General features: G+C 42.9%; 1 protein-coding gene across 3 annotated transcripts in view; it reads right to left on the bottom strand.

Annotated features, from left to right (window-relative positions):
* Nucleotides 1-22,749, bottom strand: part of SLC36A4 (solute carrier family 36 member 4) — a 232,961-nt gene that overhangs the window by 116,043 nt on the left and 94,169 nt on the right. For all 3 annotated transcript variants that reach the window (XM_032769238.2, XM_075061744.1, XM_075061743.1), the window contains one exon: nt 14,444-14,613. In XM_032769238.2, coding sequence (XP_032625129.1) covers nt 14,444-14,613 — 170 coding nt within the window. The remainder of the gene's footprint in view (nt 1-14,443; nt 14,614-22,749) is intronic.

Genomic DNA, 22,749 nt, shown 5'->3' with positions numbered 1-22,749 from the left:
ACCAGGATAAAACACATGGAAAATGGCATGAATAAAGCCCTACTTGAACTGAGGGATGATTGTCAAAAAAATTACAGCTGAGTTGCAGACAAGTTACGTAAAATTGCAGAAAAGTAATAATGGACCTTATTATTTGTGGAAACAAATTCCATTATTACTTTTCCATGATTTTCTGCTGAGAGAGGGGGCTCCCGCTGTCGGCCGCCTGAGACTGAGAGCGAGGGCCAGGGCTGAGAGCAGCCATCTGGGGCTAACAGTAGGGTCTCCCACTCTCAGCTCGGGGGCAGCCGAGGTCTCACTGGAGGCGTCTGCCCTCAGCCCCTGGGTGGCCAGGGCTCCCAATGTCAGCCCTGCACATAGTGGGGTTCCCGCTGTGAAACTGAGGTAGAAGCCTAATATTGCAGAATCTGCAGTTTCCACAATATCACAATTAGGGCCTTAGCAATGAAATAATGCCCCTTCAACCAAGTGGGTCATAGGTTACCATTTCATTTAAGCTCTTTGGATAAGATCTCTCCGAAATATTGCCCCAAATGTCAGCCAAAATGCTCCACAAATAAAAGCTTCAGGCTTTGAATACAGAATCAAAGCATGCTGAGCTGCATCCAGTAGAAATATGTACCGCATGACACAAAGGCTCAACAAGACAGACTGTATTAGTATTAATCAGCGGGTACAGTCAGAAGCTTAGATATAGAAAAACACCTTTTGGCACCTGCTAGTGTTTTATTCATGTGAACTGCAGGCGGTCTGCGCTCAATCATTTTATCAAAATTGGTGTATCGGGATATGGTGTATCAGCTGGCAGCACATTCAGCTGACACGCTAAGAGAAAACTCTGTAGCACATGTACAACTTTAAAAGTGTCTGTTGTAAACAGCGAGTTTTATAATTAAAAAATGGACTGCTTAGAGAGAGGATTAGCCTGTTAGCTTCCACTTTACCAGAAAATTGCTCTTTAATAACCAGTTCACAGCACAGTATTGTGATTCAAAATAAAACTTTACTTAAGTAGAAAAGATAATCTAGATAATTTTGTTGGAAAAACCCATGAAATTAAAAAGCACTAACTTTGAGAAAAACAACAAAAAGTTCATATTTTGCTATCACAGAATTTATTTGATTCATGAATAATTACTGGAAGCAGAATAGAAACTATGACTCTCCATCATTTGCTGAAACAAATATATAAAACATGTTTAAAGGAAGAATATATGATGGGGGACAAACCTTGCCCTCTGAGATTTGTGTTAATCTAGAATTATTCCATCAAAGTCACAGGAGTAACTGACTTTGTTGCCATTACTCTGGATTTTCAGATATGTGACAGAAGGAACAATCCAGCATGACAGCTCAAAAACACTGATTTATCTGTATGGAAGCTTGTTGCACTCCAGAAGGGAGGTGTTATGGTTAAGACACTGGACTGGCAATGAGGAGATCGGTGTTCTAATTCCCAGCTCTGCCACAGACTTGTGATGCGAGCTTGGGACAGTCATTCTGTGCCTGAGTTCCCTTTCTGTAAAAAGAGGACATTTCTTTTTTCTCACATTTTGTTTTGTTTATTTCGGTTCCTGTTCTGCCAAGACGTCAAGGGGACCACTCACTATTTGCAAAGTTAAGTACTTGCTTCAGTCTCTGCAGAATCAAGGTCTCACACTGTAAATTCTTCAGGACAAGGCTATCTCTTGGTATGAGGTCAGATTGTGAACACCTCCCACATTAGTGCGCAGTTGATCAAATGAGTAACCCCATTGATTTAAATGGGACTAGAAAGCAATGTAAAAGGAACAATCTGCCCCATATGTTTGCACAGGCCTTAACACAAAGGGGCTCCAATCTGAGTTGGGTCCTCTAGGCACTACTGTAATACCAACAACAGCTCACAGCATATTAATGATTTAGCTACAAAACACTCCTATGTCATTGACAAGTATTACCCCTATTTTGCAGATGGAGAACTGAGGCACGTACAGTTTAAGTGACATGTCCAGGTAACACATGAAGACAGTGACAGAGCCAGGAACTGAATGCAGCTTTCTTGAATTCCAGCTCCATGCCTTAGCCACAAAACTATCTTGCCTCCCATCCTGCTAATTTGCATTTCCTACAGGGAAAAAAGTAGTGGGAAAGGCCAAAAAAAGACAGTTATGTTTTCTGTGACTAGTGTTCTTTGAGATGTGTTGCTCATGTCCATTTCATGTTAGGTGTGTGTGCTCACCACATGCACCGGTGCCGGAAATTTTTCCCTCAGCAGTATGCGTAGAGGACGGGCTCTGGCACCTCCTGGAATGGTGCCCGCATGGAGCAGTATAAGGGATGCAACCAGCTTTCCCCACTCTCAGTTCCTTCTTGCCGGAAACTCTGACAGTGGGGAAGGAGGGTGGGTCATGGAATGGACATGAGCAACACATCTCAAAGAACACCAGTTACGGAAAAGGTAACTGTCTTTTCTTCAACTGCTTGCTCGTGTCCATTCCATATTAGGGAACTCCAAAGCAGTACCCGGGAGGTGTGTAGGAATTCACAAACGTGTATATTGCAACACAGCTCTGCCAAACCCAGTGTCCTCCCTGGCCTGCTGAGTGATCGCACAATGAGCGGTAAACATGTGGACAGAGGACCACATTGTGGCTCTACAGGTGGCCTGGATAGGGAAGTGCACCAGGAAGGCCACCGAAGACGCCTGCGCTCTTGTTGAGTGGGTTCTGACAATCGGTGGTGGCGGAACCCCCACCAGGTCGTAACAGGTCCTTATGCACAAGGTGATCCAATTGGAAATCATCCTCAAGGACACCCAGGTGACCCTTCCTCCTATTCGCTGTAGTGATGAAGAGTTGATTTGATTTATGGAAAGGTTTGGTATGTTCAAAGTAAAAAGCCCTCCGGATGTCCAGGGCGTGAAGACACCTCTCTTCACTGGTCTTGTGCTGTTTGGGACAGAACATTGGAAGGAAGATGTCCTGGTTCATATGGAAGGTGGAGCCCACCTTTGGCAGGAAGGCCGGGTGGGGCTGCAACTGAACCTTTTCTTTGCAGAAGATGGTGTACAGTGGTTCTGAGGTCAAGACTTTAGTTTCCAAGACCCATCTCGCTGACGTCACCGCCACCAGGAAAGCAACCTTTCATGACAGATGAGAAAGGGAGCAGAAACCCAGCAATTCAAAGGGTGGCCCAGTGAGCCCAAAGAGGACCCACCGGAAGAGTCTCTCCAACCCTCTCAAGAACCTGACATGTCATGGGAGAACACCGTCTGTCCTTGGATTGACGGGTGAAAAACGGAGATGGCCGCAAGATGCACTCTAATGGCAGTGTGTGCCAGGCCCTGGTTCCTCAAATGGAGCAAGTAATCCAGGATGGCCTGTATGGAGGAACGCGAGGGAGAGATGCCCCATTTGGACTCCCAGCAGGAAAACTTTGTTCACTTGGCAAGGTAAGTCAGTCTAGCTGAGGGCTTCCTACCTTCCAGAAAGACCTGTTGGACTCCTTCTGAACAGGTCCGCTCCTCCGGGTTCAGCTACACAGCATCCATGTTGAGAGGTGGAGGGACCCAAAGTTGGAGTGTAAGAGCCAGCCGCGGTCCTGCGACAGCAGGTCTGCTTGGTTGGGCAGGGGCCAGGGGCGGGCCGCTGACAGGCACATGAATGTGCCAAACCAATGCTGGCGAGGCCACACCAAGGCAATCATGATAACCTGTGCCTGGTCTCTCTTGATCTTTGTCAGGGTCCTGCTGATGAGTGGAATCAGAGGGGACACGTACATCAGGCTCCCTAACCATGACAAGAGGAAGGCATCGGAGAAGGTGTCCTTGCTAAGACCCTGTCAAGAACAAAATCGGTGGCATTTCCTGTTCTGTCTGGTAGCAAACAGATCCACTTGGAGAGTTCCCCACTTTTGGAAAATCATGCAGGCTACCTCTGTATGCAGTGACCACTCATGATGAGAGGCGAAGTCCCTGCTTAGCTGTTCTGCCTGCGTATTCCTGACACCGGGAAGGTAACAAGCTTCCAGGTGGATCTCGTGGCTGATGCAGAAGTCCCATAGACGGAGCCCCTCCTGACAGAGAGCCGACGAGTGTTCTACATCAACAGACGAGGGGGACCATTAAGGCTCTGTTGTCCATTAGGACTTGTACCACCTTGCCCGACAGGTGGAGCAAGAAGACTCTGCATGCCAGCCGGACTGCTCGGAGCTCTTTGATGTTTATGTCAACCGTGCCTTCTCTGGGGACCACATGCCCTGTATTTGGAGGTTGCCAAGATGTGCCCCCCAGCCGAGGTCCAAGGTGTCCAACACCAAGTCGATGGAGTGAGGGTGGTTGTCGAACTAAACCCCTTCCAGGACTGTCCTGCAGTCAGTCCACCATCTCAGTGAGCTAAGTATTGACTGGGAATGGTAACAATCTTCTCCAGGGGGGTCTCAGGACTGGGAATAGACCATCACCAGCCATTGTTGCAGGGGCTGCATCCGGACCCTGGCATTGAGGACCACGTAAGTGCACGCTACAATGTGGCTCACCACGTGCAGACAGACCCTGGCTGTAGTCAGAGGGAACACGGAGGCTTCCATGATGAGGTTCGCCATTGTGTGGAACCTTTCCAGCGGCAGAACGCTCTGGCGCAGGTAGAGTCGAGGACCACTCCGATGAACTCTATCCTTTGCACTGGCACTAACACTGACTTTTTGTTGTTCACCAGTAGGCCCAGAGAGCGGCACGTGGCTTGAAGCACCACGACATCCCTTTGGACTTGAGACCTGGAGCCATCCCGGATGAGCCAGTCATTGAGGTATGAGTAGATCTGGATACCCCAGGGCCTGAAGTAAGCCACTACCACTGACATGCACTTGGTAAACACCCTTGGTTCTTCCACCGCACCCAGCTGCAGTAACCCCTAGCTCCTGTGTAAGGAGACTCTTGTGAGAGGGGTCCCTGAAGAGGGAAGGGAAAGGTGGGTGGGAAGGAGGGTAGAAAGGAACTGGAGGGTATCACCCCATTCCACTGTGCTGAGGACCCAGCGGTCTGAAGGAGAAAAGGGGAAAGGCAATCGGAGAACACTAGGAAAGATGGATCTGGGGAATAGTCTGGTAGGTCACCCTCAGGCACACCCTCAAAATGGCCCCGTTTATTACGGGTAGAGCCCGACTGGGCAGAGGATGGAGGCGGGTGGTTCAAGTGGCGCTTGTAATCTTTGGCTTGTTTATGAGGCTGGTCCTGCCGAGTCTGACTCTCCTGGCCCTGCGGCTGCTACAGTTTGAACCGCTTACACACCGGAGCTGGGACAGAAAGACCAAGGGTTTTCAGGGTGGTGTGGGAGTCCTTAAGGCCATGCAATTTGCTATCTGTTTGCTCCACAAGTAGGGCTCGGCCATCAAAGGGCAAGTCCTGCAATGACTGTTGGGTCTCAGTGGATAACCCAGAAGAGCAGCCAAGAGACGCGCCGCATGGAGATAGCGGAAGCCATGGTGCGGGCAGCAGCATCAGACAGACCCTTGAGGGCCATCCTGGCCGCAGTCATGCCCTCATCAAGGATCGCTTGGAATTCCTTCTTGGATGCCTCAGGGAGTGACCCTTTGAAGTTGGCCAGTACTAGCCTCATATTAAAAGTCATATCAGCCAAGGAGGGATTGCTGAAAGCTGGAAGATGAATAAACCTTACATCCAAAGAGATCCAGCCTCCTCGAGTCTTTATTTTTGGGGGTGACCCCGGATTGTCCTTGCCTCTCCTTGTGATTAATCGCCTCAACCACAAGAGAACTAGGGGTTCAGTGGGAGTATAAGTACTCATGCCTTTTGGTTGGCACAAAGTACTTGCGATCAGTCCTTTTAGAGATAGGGGCCAAGGAAGAAGGCATCTGCCCCAGGGCATTAGTGATTTTGGAAACTCCTTCATGAAGGAGTAAAGCCACCCTGGTAGCAGCCAAGGAGCAGAGGACTTAAAAGAGGGAGTCCGAGGGCTCTTCCAGTTCCTCTGCCTGAAGCCCCAGGCTAGAAGTGACCCTCTTCAAAAGTTCTTGGTGCGCTCTGGTGTCATCCTTAGGAACTGGGTGAGGGGGCCCCGTGATAGCCTCGTCCGGCAATGACGAGGACGATGCTGGTGTCCCAGGAACCTCCACATCTATTGGTGGTCCAGCAGCTTGCTCCCCTGGGTCCTCCTGGATCTGTGGGGTCTTACCCCCCAAAGCCTCGAGCACTGGAGGGCGATGGGATACTGAGACCACTGGCCTCTCCAAGGATCCCAACACTGATCAGGCAGCCTGGGAATATTGGGTGAACCCCTCAGGGTTCCACGGGTACCACAGTGCCGACCACTGTACTTGAGGCCATGGGACAGGTTTCGGTGCCGATAATGTAATTGGCACCGCCGGTACCGGGGCTTGTCCGGCAGTCAGGGAACCTTACTCCAAGCTGGAGCTACCAGCAGAGTGGTCAGTACCAGGCGACCAGGATCAGGCTGAGTGGTGGCATTTATCCAACCGGTGCCAGCCGCTGTGTTCCGAAGCCGACCTATCCGAGCGAGACTGTCTTGGTCTGGCTCTCAGGGACTGACAGCATTCAGTGGATCTGTGTCAGATATCTGGTGATCCATGCCTCACGCTACTCAACCAGTACCGGGACATCAAAGGGGACCAGGAGCTACTACGGGCCAGTTGTCGTGGGGATCGTCTTGAGTAGGGCTACCTCCTTCTTGGAGACATGTGATGACGGCCCAGCAATCGGCCGTCTCTGGTGTCCAGTCGGTCCTGGGATCAGTACCAGGCCCTTGGAGATGGTTGGGACTGGTCCCAGAGCCCTTGCCAGGTGGCGTATGCTTCATAGGGTCTGCACCAATCTACTGGCGAGGCACACTTCGAGTTCCTTCAGTGTGGGAACTGAAGAGGGCTTCGCTGAGCCTGCCTCTTCAGTCCTGAGGCATGACGGCTTCGGGCAGGCAAGTGATGGCAGGATGTCCTTCTCGATGGGGATCGGTACCGCTAAGGCAGGGACGCATGCATAGGTCCCAACACGGGTTTTCCCTGAGACCGGGGTACTGCAGGAGCCGGTGTGGGTGGCACCAGGATCTCTTGAGCTGCTCAAAGAGCTTTGGGCATCAACAGCACCTGAAGCTGGCTAGGGCCTGCACCACAACCTGGGGTCGCATGCAAAACATGGGATGGGCTGCACTGCTCGACTTGAGCTGGGGCCTCACTACCTGAAGGGGGTGTTGAGCTACCCAGCACAGGTCATGTCTCACAACCAGCCCTCTCCTTTCCCTTAAGGGAGGCAGAAGATCTTCCCCTCCCAGACTTTTTCAGGTTCTTCCCCAGAGCCGTGGAGGGGGACCGGTGCTGGTGGAGCACTGAGAACAGAGGCCACGATGCTTGGTGCAGAGTCGGACTGCTGCTCTGGTGCTGGAGTGAGTGCCGACTCCATTAGGAGCGCTTTCAGATGGATAGCGCACTCCTTCTTTGTCCTAGGTTTAAAGGACTTGCAGATACGGCACTTGTACTTACATGCCCTTCACCTAAGAACCTTAGGCAACTGTTATGTGGATCGCTGATGGGCATAGGCCGCTTGCAGTGATCACAGGGCTTAAAGCCGAGGGACCGGGGCATGCCCCGTCCCCCAGCTGAGTCTCGTTTGGGGCTAACTAGAAGTAGGGATCTGCTACTAAGGGTAACTAAGAAACTACTAACTATATACAACTATATTACATGTTTTCAAAGTTCACAAGAACAGAAAACGAAACAACGCTAGCCACAGCAGTAGATGTTCCAGCACCATCACTGGCAGCAAGAAGAAACTGAGGGTGAGGGGACCCAGCGGCATCCCTTATACCGCACCACGCAGGTGCCACTCCACGGGGCGCCAGAGCTGGTCCCCTATGGATACTGCTGAGGGAAAAACTTCCAGTGTCCACGCATGTGGCGAACACACACACCTAATATGGAATGGACATGAGCAAGCACTTGAAGAACCTTCTATTTTAACCTGTAATGAATGTTATACATTTCACAAAGTAATGAGCATACCTGCTAAACTTATACTTAGGGCCCTACCAAATTTATGGTCCATTCTGATCAATTTCACAGTCATAGGATTTTAAAAATCATAAATTTATATATTTCAGTTATTTAAATCTGAAATTTCACAGTCTTGTAATTGTAGGGATCTTGACCCAAAAAGGAGTTGTGGGGTGGTCGCAAGGTTATTGTAGGGAGGGAGTGGTACTGCTACCAAAACTTCTGCAATGTTGCTGGCAGTGGCTCTGCCTTCAGAGCTGGGCAGCTGGAGAGCAATGGCTGCTGGCTGGGAACCCAGCTCTGAAGGCAGAGGCACTGCCAGTAGCAGTACAGAAGTAAGGGTGACATAGTATGGTATTGCCACTCTTAATTCTGTGTTGGTGGGGCGCTACCTTCAGAGCTCGGCGCCTGGCCAACAGCTGCCATTCTCTGGCCACCTAGCTCTGAAGGTAGCGCAGAACCAAGGGTGGCAATATTGTGACCCTCCCTAAAATAACCTTGTGACACCCCTCCTGCAACTCCTTTTTGGGTCAGGACCCTCAATTTGAGAAACCCTGGTCTCCCGGCATGAAATCTGTAGAGTATAGGGTTAAAGCAAAAAAAAGACCAGATTTCACGGCGAAGACCAGACTTCATGGTCCATGACAGATTTTTCATGGCCATGAATTTGGTAGGGTCCTACTTATACTGTAAAAAGTGTTTGTTATTTAAGGATTGACAACACTATTTAAGGTAGAAATTTTGTATATTTCTCTCTCTTTGTATTTTTGGTTTGTTATTCAAAAGAGTCTAAATGTGCTGTCAACAGTCCTGCTCACTTTCTGATTTGTCTCTAATACTGTATATTATTACTATGGAGTGACTCTGAAATTTAGTTTTAGTTTTACTTATCCAAAGTACACATACATTACAGAATTACAGCTCAAAGGGCAACACCAACAGCATCAAAGCAAGTCAGATTAATCAGTAATGATGAAATAGCCATTGTGATAGATCCTGGCCAGTTGGGAACAGCAGAGTAGTAGAAGGGAGATAAACTGGCCACTGGATAAGCAGTTTTCTGTTCCCTGAATGACCAGAGCAGGGGCTGCTCCAAGCTAATGAGAACACCTGACACCAATTAACCTGCTAAGAGTCAGGTGAGGCAGTTAAGAACCTGACTCTAATTAAGGCCCCTCTGATGCTAGAAACGGGCTCACTCCAGTCAGGCCAGAGGGAGCCAGGGGAGAGGAAGTGTGTGTGAGGAACTGGGAGCAAGAGGCATGCAAGAAGCTGAGAGTGAGTAGCAATACTGCTGGAGGACTGAGAAGTACAAGCGTTATCAGACATCAGGAGAAAGGTCCGGTGGTGAGGACAAAGAAGATTTTGGGAAGAGGCCATGGGGAAGTAGCCCAGGGAGTTGTAGCTGTCAACGCAACTGTCCCAGGAGGCACTCTAGACAGCTGCAGTCCACAGGGCCCTGGGCTGGAACCCGGAATAGAGGGCGGGCCCAGGTTCCCCTCAAACCTCCCAACTCCTGATCAAACACAGGAGGAACTGAGCTGGACTGTGACTTCTACCAGAGGGGAAGGTCTCTGGGCTGTTTCCCGACCCACAGGGTGAATCTGTGAGGCGAGCAAATCCACCAATAAGCGCAGGACCCACCAAGGCAGAGGAGGAACTTTGTCACACCATTTTGAACTATTCAAAATATTACGGGGAAGTAACTAGTGAACTGTGACAAGTCCTTTGCCTGCCCCTCTTCCTGGGGCCCACTAGTTGCCCCAATAAAGCTCAGAAAGGCTTCTAGTTATGCAGCACCCGTGGCTTTATTTACACAACATTCTCCCACCACCAGTGTTATGCTATGTACAGAGCTTGCACGCCTGATAATCTCCTCTCCTAAACAGAGTCTGCCCTCAGCCTGGAGACTGACCTTCCCCTGGCCATTCCCCATTCTTCTGGCTGCCAGCCAGCCTTTACAGCCCTTGAATCCTCAGACCCACAGGTACAGCCAATTCTAAAGGCCAGGCACCAGGCTTCGCCCCAGCCCCAATCTATTTCCCCTGATTGGGTCTTGCTGAGCAGCGGCTAATTAGGTGCCTTTGCACTGGGACCCTGCTACATGAACTAACTGTGAAGTTACAAAGGTAAAGCAATTCCCATTGTCCCAATAATTAAATAACTATACAAATTAGAGAGGCCAACCTGCTACTCTTCCCATTCCAGATCTTGTCTTCATTTCCTGTAAATAACTGGATGCCCTCTCTTATCCTGACAAAACTGATCATATTTGGTGTATGGCCCAGAATCCAGAGACAGATGCCTAAAATGTAGCCTCACCCATAGAAGCTAGAATCCAAGCTTCAACTGAAACACCACAAAGTTTCCCAAGGATAATTGGAAAGTAAGCTGTAAAATAAAACATCTAGGAATTGCACTGACTTCACATACGTAACAAAATAAAAAAGTTTTGCTAGAAAGTAAATATTATTCACAATTATTATTTTATAATGCCCTTTTCAAAAGGGTCAAAGATTGTAGGAGAGAAGTGCATTGTTAAATGGTTTAAGCTGTACTGGGTTTTAAAAATCATAAGAAAAAATATGTCTGCAAACTAGCAATAGCCAGCATAACCCATTTGACAACCATTCTTTAAAAGAATTAAAAGCCACACAATTAAGAAAATTCTCTTTAACCACAAAACCATCTATTCTCTTTCTTTAGTCCCTTATCTCATCCAATATCTGCAGCAAAAGGGTCCCAGGGACAACAACCTCACTCACTACATAACCCTGATTCATTCCTGAGCACTGTCTACCAAGTCCTGGATGCAGCAGGGGTTCTGTGGGAAAAACAGCAATTGAAGACTGCCGTAATGCATATGAACAAGAGGGTGGAAATTAGTGAGCATGGTTTACTTTAGCCCTGACATCTCCTGACTTTCCAATGGTTAACTTTTCAATCTTAACATTCTTAACATAGTTTTCTGTATACAATTATTCATATTGAACTAGAACCTTGACTCTGATGAAGGCTCATAAATTGTAAAAGAGCATGACAAAGTCCGAACCGCTGACGGCCAGAGAAGCAATAGACCAAGACCAGAAATTAAACTTGGTTGTTTGGCATGGCAGTGCAGACTACTAGCATAGGCCACCAAGCTGGACCATTTGAAGTTATTTGTATAAGCAATATTAAATTAGTTGTGGGATGTAAAAATCCTTATGCTGGTAAAAAGCTGATTTCATGAGATACAACCTCAGCAACAGCTTGCAATAAAAAAAATTCCTAGCATGATTCAGTATCATAAAATATTCCATATAGCATTTGTTATATCTGTCAAATCCATCTATAAAAAGTTGAGTGATTGCACTGCACGTAAGAAAGCACACAAGCTATTTTGTGTCAATAATACTCCATATTGCAATAAATATGCACACTGGTGTCAATGTGTGTGTTAATAAGGAAACAAAGACACAGATATATCATTTCTTCCTCTACAACTATGAGTACAAGCAACCTTAATTCAACATTATATTTGCCATCTCTGGGAGCTCGATAAAGGTCTATGCCACACTGAGAACACATCTGTTTCTTAGATTGTATTTGAACTCTGAACTTTCTTATGGAGAATTAGACGTATTCATGTCTGAGTCATGTCTGAGTCACTAACATCTAACATGAAAAACACATCTACAATGAAAAAAATCAATGATTACGGATACCACCAAATTATACTCTAGTAAAATCATTCGTTTTGTTTATTTTATTGATTGGCAATTTATAAACATTTTCTGCTGTTATAAGTCACCTTGCTTAAATTTCCTATTACTGTTCATGCACATATTTCAAAGCCCACCTAAAAGTCTAATTAATTACTTCGTTTTTTACCCCCTATGGTGACTTTTCAATGTATTTCTCACCTAATACTCCTCTTTAAGTAAGACAAATTGTTAATCAAAAATGCCACCTCTGATTAGTGCATCTGCCACATCTAAGGAAATGACTGCATCACTTAATTCTAAATACATGCATCAAGTCCTTTATCGAGCATTTAAGGCTTAGAATTATACTTTAATTTCTTCATCTGACCTGTGCTGCTACTAAGCTTAGAAAGTATTTTGTTGGCATATTTCAAGCCACTAACACTGCCATTTTAATTCCTCAGATACACATATCGTCACGGTAGTTGTCTTATTCCTAATTATTCAGAGCCAAGAATTGTTCACTGCTAAAACCAGGTGTAGTGTAAATGGAGAAGTACTCAGAGGAGGACTGATAAAGTTTAACAGAATAATGAATTTAATCACTTAGTAAAATTATGCAGGAGGCTCAGATGGATTTTTTTTAAAACAGAAAGCAAGTAGTTAATAGCCTGGTTCACACACTCGATTGGATCAGCATCATTCAATTAATTTCATTTCATTCCAAGCTGACATAATCAAAATATCCCATTGTTCTACTAATACTTCCATGTCCACAATCAAATTTAATATTTCTTTATTCTCATTTTAAGAGCATTTCCATGATTTCTGGAATAGAGCTCTAATAATAGTTATTGTTAAACATTATATTTCTGGTGAGAATGAAAGATACTGTTAGCTCTGAGCTCCAATACTTTTCACTATATACTGCAATGTGCTTTTCATCAGTCTTTACTAGTTCAGGAGAAAGTTACTTCATTACTTATCTTGAAAAACAAGATATAAAAAGCTCATTGATCTACAAAAACTAAGTATTGCTTAATTTGTTCCTCACTGTATTTTTATTCTTTTATTTCTGCCCAGATTAGTTGCTTCCATCTGGATAAATATGAAGACTTTTTCAATATTTCATTTTTATGCAGTTCTTCAAACTCCTACACTTAGTGCAACTCAGTCTTTGGGCCCTTGCTGGCAAAAAAAAAAGAGAGAGGAAAGTTTTGGGAAATTATGAGACTGTATGGCATCCCCAAAAAGCTGATTGAGCTGATACAAAACCTCTACACAGTCAAAGAGCGTGGTGAGAGTAAACAATAAGCTGATGTAAAGGTTCGGGAAGACTGCAGGCTATTCCCAGATTTGTTAACTTGGTACTAGAAGCAGTGATTATAGCATTTAGAAATGAAATGGGCAGAACCATGTTATGTGGAAGAACAGTGCATAACCTTAGATTCACAGATGGTATTAACAGCTCAGCATTGGCCAATGGGGATTTACTGACAAACTAGACCAGAAAAGCAGAAAATTCGGATTGAAGAACACCATGGGAACACAAAAGTTATGGCAACTGGAAGACAAGAGAAAGAGGTAAAGATCAAACTCAGAGACAAAGAACTAGGACGAGTGGAAAACTGTACGCATCTTGCAAGAAGAACAAAGGCAAACAGGAATTGTGAAGATGAATTGTGAAAATGACATAAAAAGAAGAATTGGATTAGCCACTACTGCACATCTACAAGATATAGAAGGCTAAAGATATAGCAATAAAAACAAAAATTGGTATATATGAGAAAACTGACATGTTGATACTGCTGTACAGGTCGGAAGGCTGGAGTATAAGGAAAGCCAATCAATGAATGAAACATTTTGTCTGCAGAAATGAACTGTCTGAGGAGAATTCTAAGAAAAAATAAAAAATAAAGAGATGAGAAAACAACTGGGGCAAGAAATAATCCTGTTAAAGAAGATTCAAGACAGATGACTTATGTTTTGGACATGTGCCAAGAACAGACCTGGAAAAGATACCATACATAGTGATGCATACTGCAGTGCAAGGAACTAGAAATAGAGGGAGAGCAAGGATGTGTTGGATAAACGTGGTGAAGAATGATATAGAACAAAAAAGGTTTAAAGATGAAAGAAGCCATGAAGCTGATACAAAAAAGAGGTAGAAAGACTTCATTTGCATTGCTGTTGAGTTGACAAACAGGAATCAGAATAGAAGACAACAACCTTTCATGCGCCAGTATTGACCAGTGGCCTGATTGTCAAAAGTGCTAAGCTCTGACAGTTCCTGTTCGTTTCAATGTAATAATGCTTCTGAAAGTCAGTGGTGGCAAAGTATTGCAGAGCATGTACTGTGAAGTCACACAAAAAAAGAAGTGCATATAGGACAGCATGGATTTTGTTTAAATCTTTCATTAAATTACAAACAAAACCTTTCATTGTAAGAAAACTGTTTCAAATGTCTTCTGGTAGAATTGGCAGATTCATTGGCAAAAAATTATTTGCCTTGTCAGATTCATGATCAATGCTACCAATAAAGTACTGTTATAATAATATGAACCAAACATTATATTGATCAAGTCACTGACTGTAGGAAAAAAAAAAGTCACTGAATCATTTTAGATTTACCAATTCCCTGCTCCACTCCCCTGCCCCCCAAAGAAAATATCAGAGAAGAAACATTTATTCTTCCAAGCAGGTCTCAAAGAAACTTAACTGTGAGCATTTTTATGAAGGTTGTATGGTGTACTTACAGGTTGAGCAGACCAAGAGTGTCCTGACCATAAATTCACAAAACAGCTTCCATTTTTGCTGCACTTTTGAGGTAATTGTTGGAATGATGATCTCTGCTGGAACGTAGTACTGAATTGAATAGGTCACAAAAATCCCAAAAGAATACAGAATTTTCACAGATTGATACAACCTGTTGAAAACATTTATACAAGAGTTATGTCAGTTGCAAATACTTTGTAAAAAGCTAGTTTTTTTGGGAAAAAAGGGGGATTGTTTCACATAACGAAATACTTGGGGAAGATTGCTATATATAAATAATTTTGAATATATGGTTTGATTGTTTTATTCCTCTTTGCTTACCCTCCCTATGTTGTTTTCTTTCTAGGATCAGATCCTCTAGGAAGGGACAATGCCCCTAATCCAGCAAAGCACATAAGTAGCCCTATTGACTTTAATAGGGACTAAGGCTATGTCTACACAAAAGAGTTTACAATGGCACCGCTGTACCGATGCAGCTGTGCTGCTGTAATCTCTCTCATGTAGCTGCTCTATGCTGAGGGGAGAAAGCATTCTCATCAATATAATTAAACCAACCCCAATGAGCGCTGGTAGCTCTGCTGGCGGGAGAAGCTCTCCCACCGACATAGCACTATGCACACTATCACTTATGCCAGTGAAACTTACGTTGCTCAGAGGTGTGTTTTTTCATAAGTGGTAGTATAGACAAACTCTAACTCATGTTCTCAAAGGTACCAATGCTTTAAGCCCCAATCTAACAAAGCACTTATTTTATATGTGCAAGCACAGTACCTAGCACATTGTGGGAACTAGCAAAATACAAATAAATAATCATTTGGCATAGTATCAGAGGGGTAGCCGTGTTAGTCTGGATCTGTAAAAAGCAACAGAGAGTCCTGTGGCACCTTTAAGACTAACAGAAGTATTGGAGCATAAGCTTTCGTGGGTGAATACCCACTTCATCAGAGTATTCATAACATGCGTCTGATGAAGTGGGTATTCACCCACGAAAGCTTATGCTCCAATACATCTGTTAGTCTTAATGGTGCCACAGGATTCTGTCATTTGGCATAGTTTTTCTTGCTCCTTTTAAGGTTTACCCAAAAAAAACAAAAAAACCCACCACTAAGTTATCAGGACTGTTGCACCAGAACTGGTCAATTTTTTTTAGTAATATTGTGAATCATCAGAAATTTAAAGTACTTTAGTAACATAAAAACCAACCCCCTTTTTCAGAACAAGGATTTCATGTTCTGTTTTTAGCACATATAGCACTAATTTCTAAGTGCCCTTGTTCTGTGCTCTATGTGCACATATACACATTAAAAAAATGTAACTGCAATTAATGAATAGGACCCAGTCTCCCTGAAGCAAACAGCCAGCTAAACCCCACAAGTCCAGACCCCACAGCTCAACAAATCAAAGACATGAAAGACTGCACCTAGATTTTCCCATTCCTAGAATCTCAAATTATTTCATAAATGGTATTTTTTTTCCCACCAACATATGGCAAAGCCTAGAACAATGCAGTGGTAACACTTTCATCTTTTGGGGACCAAACATCCAAACCTGTGTTTTAGTATTTCCTCATAAAACTGAAACATGACCACAAACCTTCACTTAATGGGCATTTTTGTTGTCATATGAGAATTGATCAGTTGGACTGAAAAGGATTCTGAAAGGGGCTAATATTGTTCGAAGGATGAAGATTTTCAGAAGTGGATTTTAAGGGTGAAACTCCCATCTAGGCAAAAGACCCACAGGAGGCCTTAAAATAGGGCATAAGGCTCCCAGTCCTGAAAACACATATATATATTTGATTTTTCTCATATGAGTACTCCCATCATAGTCAAATACATCTTGCAATACCAGACTTCAGTGAGGCAAAGATCTCACATGCCTGCACTCTGCACAGGGGTGAACGTTTGTACAGTATCAAAGACAAACAGTACCTCAACATGCTACTGCAATACAAACACTTCATAATAAAAATGGGATTTGAAAACATGGTCTTAAATTTTTAAGAGTGAGTAGTAATTTTGGGTGCCCAACCTGACCTTCAAGGGGCCGGATTTTCAGAAAGTGTTTACTCGCCCTCTAAAAAAAATCAGCTCCTTTAAGGAGTCAAGTTGGACGTCCAAAAATTGAGGCACCCAAAATCACTGGTCATTTTGAAAAATGAGGCTGTAGCTTTAGAATGAGGAAACTATGAGGAAAGATTAAAGAGATTAGGACTTTCCGGCTTGGAAAAGAGGAGACTAAGGGAGGATATGATAGAGATATATAAAATCATGAGTGATGTGGAGAAAGTGGATAAGGACAAGTTATTTACTTATTCCCATCATACAACAACTAGGGGTAACCAAATGAAATTAATAGGCAGCAGGTTTAAAACAAATAAAAGGAAGTTCTTCTTCACGCAGCGCACAGTCAGCTTGTGGAACTCCTTGCCTGAGGAGGTTGTGAAGGCTAGGACTATAACAGCGTTTAAAAGAGAACTGGATAAATTCATGGTGGTTAAGTTCATAAATGGCTATTAGCCAGGATGGGTAAGGAATGGTGTCCCTAGCCTCTGTTTGTCAGAGGATGGAGATGGATGGCAGGAGAAAGATCACTTGATCATTGCCTGTTAGGTTCACTCCCTCTGGGGCACCTGGCATTGTCCACTGTCGATAGACAGATACTGGACTAGATGGACCTTTGGTCTGACCCAGTATGGCCGTTCTTATGCTCTTACTTGTTTCAAACACGGTGCTTAGATTATTAAGCCATTCCCTGTTGGTTACCTGCTAATAATGATAATAATAGTGAACCACAGGAAGAAAGCTGTGTGAAAAGATAAAGGGGGTTAGTAGGTCTCTTATTTACCATAGCAGGACACTGTTAGATACTCAAAGCACAACTAAAAGTACATCAGCATAAAGTTGTACAGATATTCCCAGTAAGCAAACAGAATCTACTCTTTCGATATTAAATATTCTATCCCCAAAAGAGTGATGTTTAAAAGGAGAAATGCTTCAATATTAATATATAGCATCTTTCATCCAACAGGATCCCCATGCCTAGGATATGCAAGCATCTGTCTAATATACAGAATCACATATTATAGATCTATGTGATTAGAGTTAGAAATATTATAGACACACAAAACACATATGTCATTTCACCCACCACTGAAATACTTTGCTCACTTATTTACAAAGAAACACTACGAATTCTCCAAATTGTACAATTTGCTGCCATATGCAACCTTGTGTTCCTATTACTGTCACCCTTGGTCTTCCTCCTTTCACTCCCCCCAGATACACCTTTACTGTGTTCTCCTTTCATATAAAAAGCAACAAAGAGTCCTGTGGCACCTTATAGACTAACAGACCACCCACAAAAGCTTATGCTCCTGTAGAATACCCACTTCGTCAGTAGGTAGGTATTCATGAAAGCTTATGCTCCTATACGTCTGTTAGTCTATAAGGTGCCACAGGGCTCTTTGTTGCTTTTTTCAGATCCAGACTAACACTGCTACCCCTCTGATACTTGACTCCTTTCATATGTTTCACCTCATCCTTTTTTATACACTGCGAATTAAGATGAAAAGAAAATCCCTGAAACTGTTATTCTTATCAAAATTGTCTGCAGTACTGTTGTAACCATGTTGGTCCCAGGATATGAGAGAGACAAGGTAGGTGAAGTAATATCTTTTATTGGACCAACTTCCGCTGGTGAGAGAGACAAGCTTTTGAGTTCCACAGATCTGAGAAAAGGAGCTTGAAAGCATGTCCATTTCACCAACGGAAGTTGGCTCAGTAAAAGATATTACCTCAGCCACCTCATCATTCCTATCCATAGCCTCTGACAGTTAATGCAAGGATGAGCATATAATGGTTTTAGGAATAGTAAATAAAAGGCTAGATTGCAATTCTTAATCTGACAGTATATTTCATTCTCATGTGGTCAGACCTTAGAGTTGATGAGGATGGAGTTTAACCAAGATGAGATTTTGAAAACCAACTTTTGAACATCAGCAAATAGAGATTTTAACAGAGGAGCAACATCTAGTATGTTGTGTGTCCGATCCACCTCAGTGGACTCAAATAAAACATTGTGAATTGAATACACTGATATTTGATTATTTCTTTACTAGCAACGATCACTCTGCAGTGATAAACACAGACAAATTGTGTGTTGTTCTCGGAGAATGGAAACATTTGTTCTAAGATTACAATACTAAAACAATTAGCTAGATATGCTTTCGTCCTGTGCAATGTGTGCTATGTCTTTATCATCTCCTGAAGACAAAAGTACTAAAAAGTTTTACTTGCCAGAACTTTAACCAACTATTCTAAACCTCCCTTCTTGATGTATCTGGTGCAAAATGTGCTAGACTTTCCTTTAACTCTAACTTGTACAGCTAGGTCTACTATATTAATATTTATATTGCAGTAGCACTTAGAAGCACCAGACCCATTGCACTAGGCAATGAACAAATATGTGACACAGATATAGCCCCTGACTCAGACAGCTTGCCATAAGGAGTTAAGAATATAATAACGATAATACTGAGTCAGACCAATGTTTCCATTTAGCCCTGTACCCTGTATTATAACAGCAGCTAGTGCCAGTGCTTCAGAGAAAATGAACAGAAGAGGATAATTTCAAGTGATCCATCCCCTGTTGTCCAGGCCCAGCTTCTAGCAGCTGGAAGTTTAGGGACACTTGGAGCATAGAGTTGTGTCCCTGACCATCTTGGCTAATAGCCACTGATGAACATATCTTCCATGAGCTTAAGTATACTACACTTCTTAATCTGTGGTGTATGGACCATGATCAGTCTGCAAACCATATATAGAAGATTTGTAGACAATTGGATGATACATGGCATTAACTCTTCTTATTTCCTGAAGTAAATCACATTCAGAGAAACTTAAAGTACTAAATACTTAATATTTTTTTCCATGCTAACAATTGCTCCATTTGCCACAGGGGTGTTATGTATTCACAGTTTAGAGGGTTTAGATGCAATCCACGAGACACTCCTATTAAACTGTGTTTCAAACAACACTGGGCCTAGTATTAATCTCACAACTAGCAGATGACTCATCCATCATTCCTTTTATTTTATTTTATTTTATTTTGAAGACTCTGGAAGATTACTAGAAAGATTTTGGGTTTTGTTTGCTAGCTGAACAAGTAGAATGATGACAGTCAAAATTTAATGTTGACAAAAGCAAAGCACATTGGAAGGAATAATTTGGACTACTCATGGGCTCAGAATTCACTGTAGCAACTTAAAGACTTAGGCATCATCGTGAACAGCTTTTATTGTTTCAGCACAACTCACAGATACAGAGGGCAGATATATTTATATATTTTAATTAAGGGAGCCTTGAAAGGTAAACTTCTCACCTTAGCCAATGTCAATGCTGCCAAGCAAGGTCAAGCTTGTTTCTGTGTTGCTTTTTAAAAGAGATTGTGGCTATGTCTACACTACAGACTTGTACCACTGCCGCTGTAAGTCTCCCGGGTAGTAGTTTTATGCCAACAGGAGAGAGCTCTCCTGCCGGTATAATTAAACCACCCCCAATGAGCGGCAGTAACTATGTTGGCAGGAGACCATCTCCCACCAACACAGCACAGTCCATGCTGGCGCATTTGTCAATGAAACTTTTGTCAATCATGAGGGTGTTTTTTCACACACCGACTGACAAACATTTTACAGACAAAAGTGGTAGTGCAGACATAGCCTTAGAAAGTTTTAGGGAAGACGATACTAATCTTGGGGCTGGGGGTGGGGGGATTTTTACACGATGCTTAATCCCCTGTGGCAGAAAGAATTTATACAGAGTGTCTTTGGGAGGAGCAAGTGAAAATTTGTAGAATCACTTAGAAAATGACGATCTGGAGGATTTCTGGAAGGAGATTAATCCAGATGTCAGGGATTATACGTATTATTCTGCTACTCATTAATTTTATTCCAGGTTTATATAATTTTTGTTTCTAGGACTGTGGATAATTTGATTTAAAAAGCTAATCTGAAAGTTATCGCTTGATCTGATCATGCCTCTGCATATAAAATATTGAGACTCAGTGGAAAAACAAAGGGCCAGGCAGTTGAATAGAGCTTTGTTGTTTGACCTCCTTAGACTTCAATAGCTGAAAGAACATTTTCAGAAATATATAGAAGAAAATGGTTAGGAAGGAATCAAGAAAAGCGTTCCCTGGGATGCTGGAAAGGTGATAATGAGGGGGATCCTTATAATTAAAGCATCGGAACAGAAAAAAGATAAGTTATTGAAGAAGAGAGTTTGGTTAGAGAAGTTTCTGTTTTGAAAGCAGCTAAGAGTCCTATGGCACCTTATAGACTAACAGACATATTGGAGCATGAGCTTTCGTGGGTGAATACCCACTTCGCTTGCATCCGACGAAGTTGGTATTCACCCACGAAAGCTCATGCTCCAATATATGTCAGTTTATAAGGTGCCAGAGGACTCTTTGCTACTTTTACAGATCCAGACTAACACATCTACCCCTCTGACACTGTTTTGAAAGGTAAACATAAATATACAGGATCTAAAAGAGTATAAGAAAATAAATGAGATAAGAAAAAAATGAATATGTTACAAATAGGAAAGGCTGAGTAAATACTTTGATATATTAAACAGAAAACAATAAACCTTATAGGCTTTTAGCCAGACAGCTAAAAAAGAAACAAGATAAATCAGCCATCCCTCTGATTAGAAATAAAACAAGAGATTCAGTAGCTGGCATCAAACAGATCTCTGAAACATTTGCTACGTTTGCACACTTCAGAACATTCAAATTCTGAATGTATAAATAGATATTTGAAAAATGTGAAACTACCTCAGGAGTCAGAGGATGAAGTTGCAGATCTAGATAGGCAAATTGTTGCAGAGGAAGTTGAAGTTATAATTAAGAATTTAAAATTCAATATAGGTCCACGTACCAACAGGTTTTCTAGGGAGTATTCTAGAGCCCTAAGACAAGTGTTGGTCCCTGTTTTAATTGCATTATTTAATGGTACATTGCAGGGGAATGAAATTTCAGATTCATGGAAAGACGCAAAAATTGTGGTCATTTCTAAAGAAGGAAAAGATATTACCACTTGTGCATCACACAGACCTATTTCTTTAATTAATATGGATGCTAAAATTTATGTTAAGATGCTAGAAAGTACACTGAGTGTCCTTTTTTCAAATATGTTCACCCTGACCAATCTGGGTTTGTTGCTGGCAGCACCAATCTGATAGTATCAGAAGAATTCTGAATTTGATTAATAATGTTAATCTAGCAACTCCCCGTCACTGCTGCTTTCTTTGGAACTTCAGCAAGCCTTCGACCGATGGTGGAGGAGGGGAGAGTACCTGAGACACATCTGGGTAAGGTTTGGTTTTGGAAATTAGTTTTATAAGGGCATATCAGGCCTATATACTTATCCTCGAGTGTCTTATTTGGTTAAACGTCAATCGCCTCTTTTTAATTTGTCTAATGAAACGAGACAGAGTTGTCAGTTATCCCCCTCTGTTTGCTTTGGCAATGGAGCCTTCAGCCTACAGTGCCATGTAGTCAACTTGTGACTGCTAGCAGAAAATATCTGCAAAGGCTGGTGATGGGATACTTGATGGGGAGGGCTCTGAGTTACTATTGAGAATTCTTTCCCAGGTGTCTGGCTGGGGGTATTGCCCACATGCTGAGGGTCTAGCACCTCTGGGCTTGCTGTATCAGTTATGAAGGTAAAAAAATTGCTTGAGCCCTGGCATCTAATTGCTTGAGCCCCAGTACCTCTTTCATTACAAATTAAGCACTGGTTATTACCAACCCAGTATTGCTTCTAACTTGTGATATGACCTAAAAGCTTGACCGCCTTGCCCCAATATTTGGACTTCACAATGTTGCTTCCTCCCCACCAAAATCTTTATTAAAAAAAAAACCTATAAACTAAAAAAAGAGTAAAGTCTTCATAATCAAACTTCAAAGCTTTAAATATGAAGTGACTTCAAAGCAAAATTCTCCATTCCAGTGAGTAAGCAATTTTCTAACTGCCTGAGATTCAAATTTCTTACATGAAAATTTTTTATATTAAACTAATTTTACTGTTAATATGCTATTACTTTCCAACCAGTTAAAGAAGTGACCCCAGGCTATATCTTAAAAATATATTTTACAGATAGTTTCACTGCTAGAAGAACTAACAATATGCTTAGTCTCTCCTTCACTCTGCAACTTAAATGGTTGTGCCTCCAACTAAAAAAAAGAGGAAACTGGGTACTGTACCTCAGAGAGTGTAAAAATT

The sequence above is a fragment of the Chelonoidis abingdonii genome, chromosome 1 (genome assembly GCF_003597395.2).
Source record: "Chelonoidis abingdonii isolate Lonesome George chromosome 1, CheloAbing_2.0, whole genome shotgun sequence".
NCBI classification, from domain to species: Eukaryota; Metazoa; Chordata; order Testudines; family Testudinidae; genus Chelonoidis; species Chelonoidis abingdonii.
Note: the sequence above shows the minus strand (reverse complement) of the source record. Positions and strands in the feature narration are given on the sequence as shown.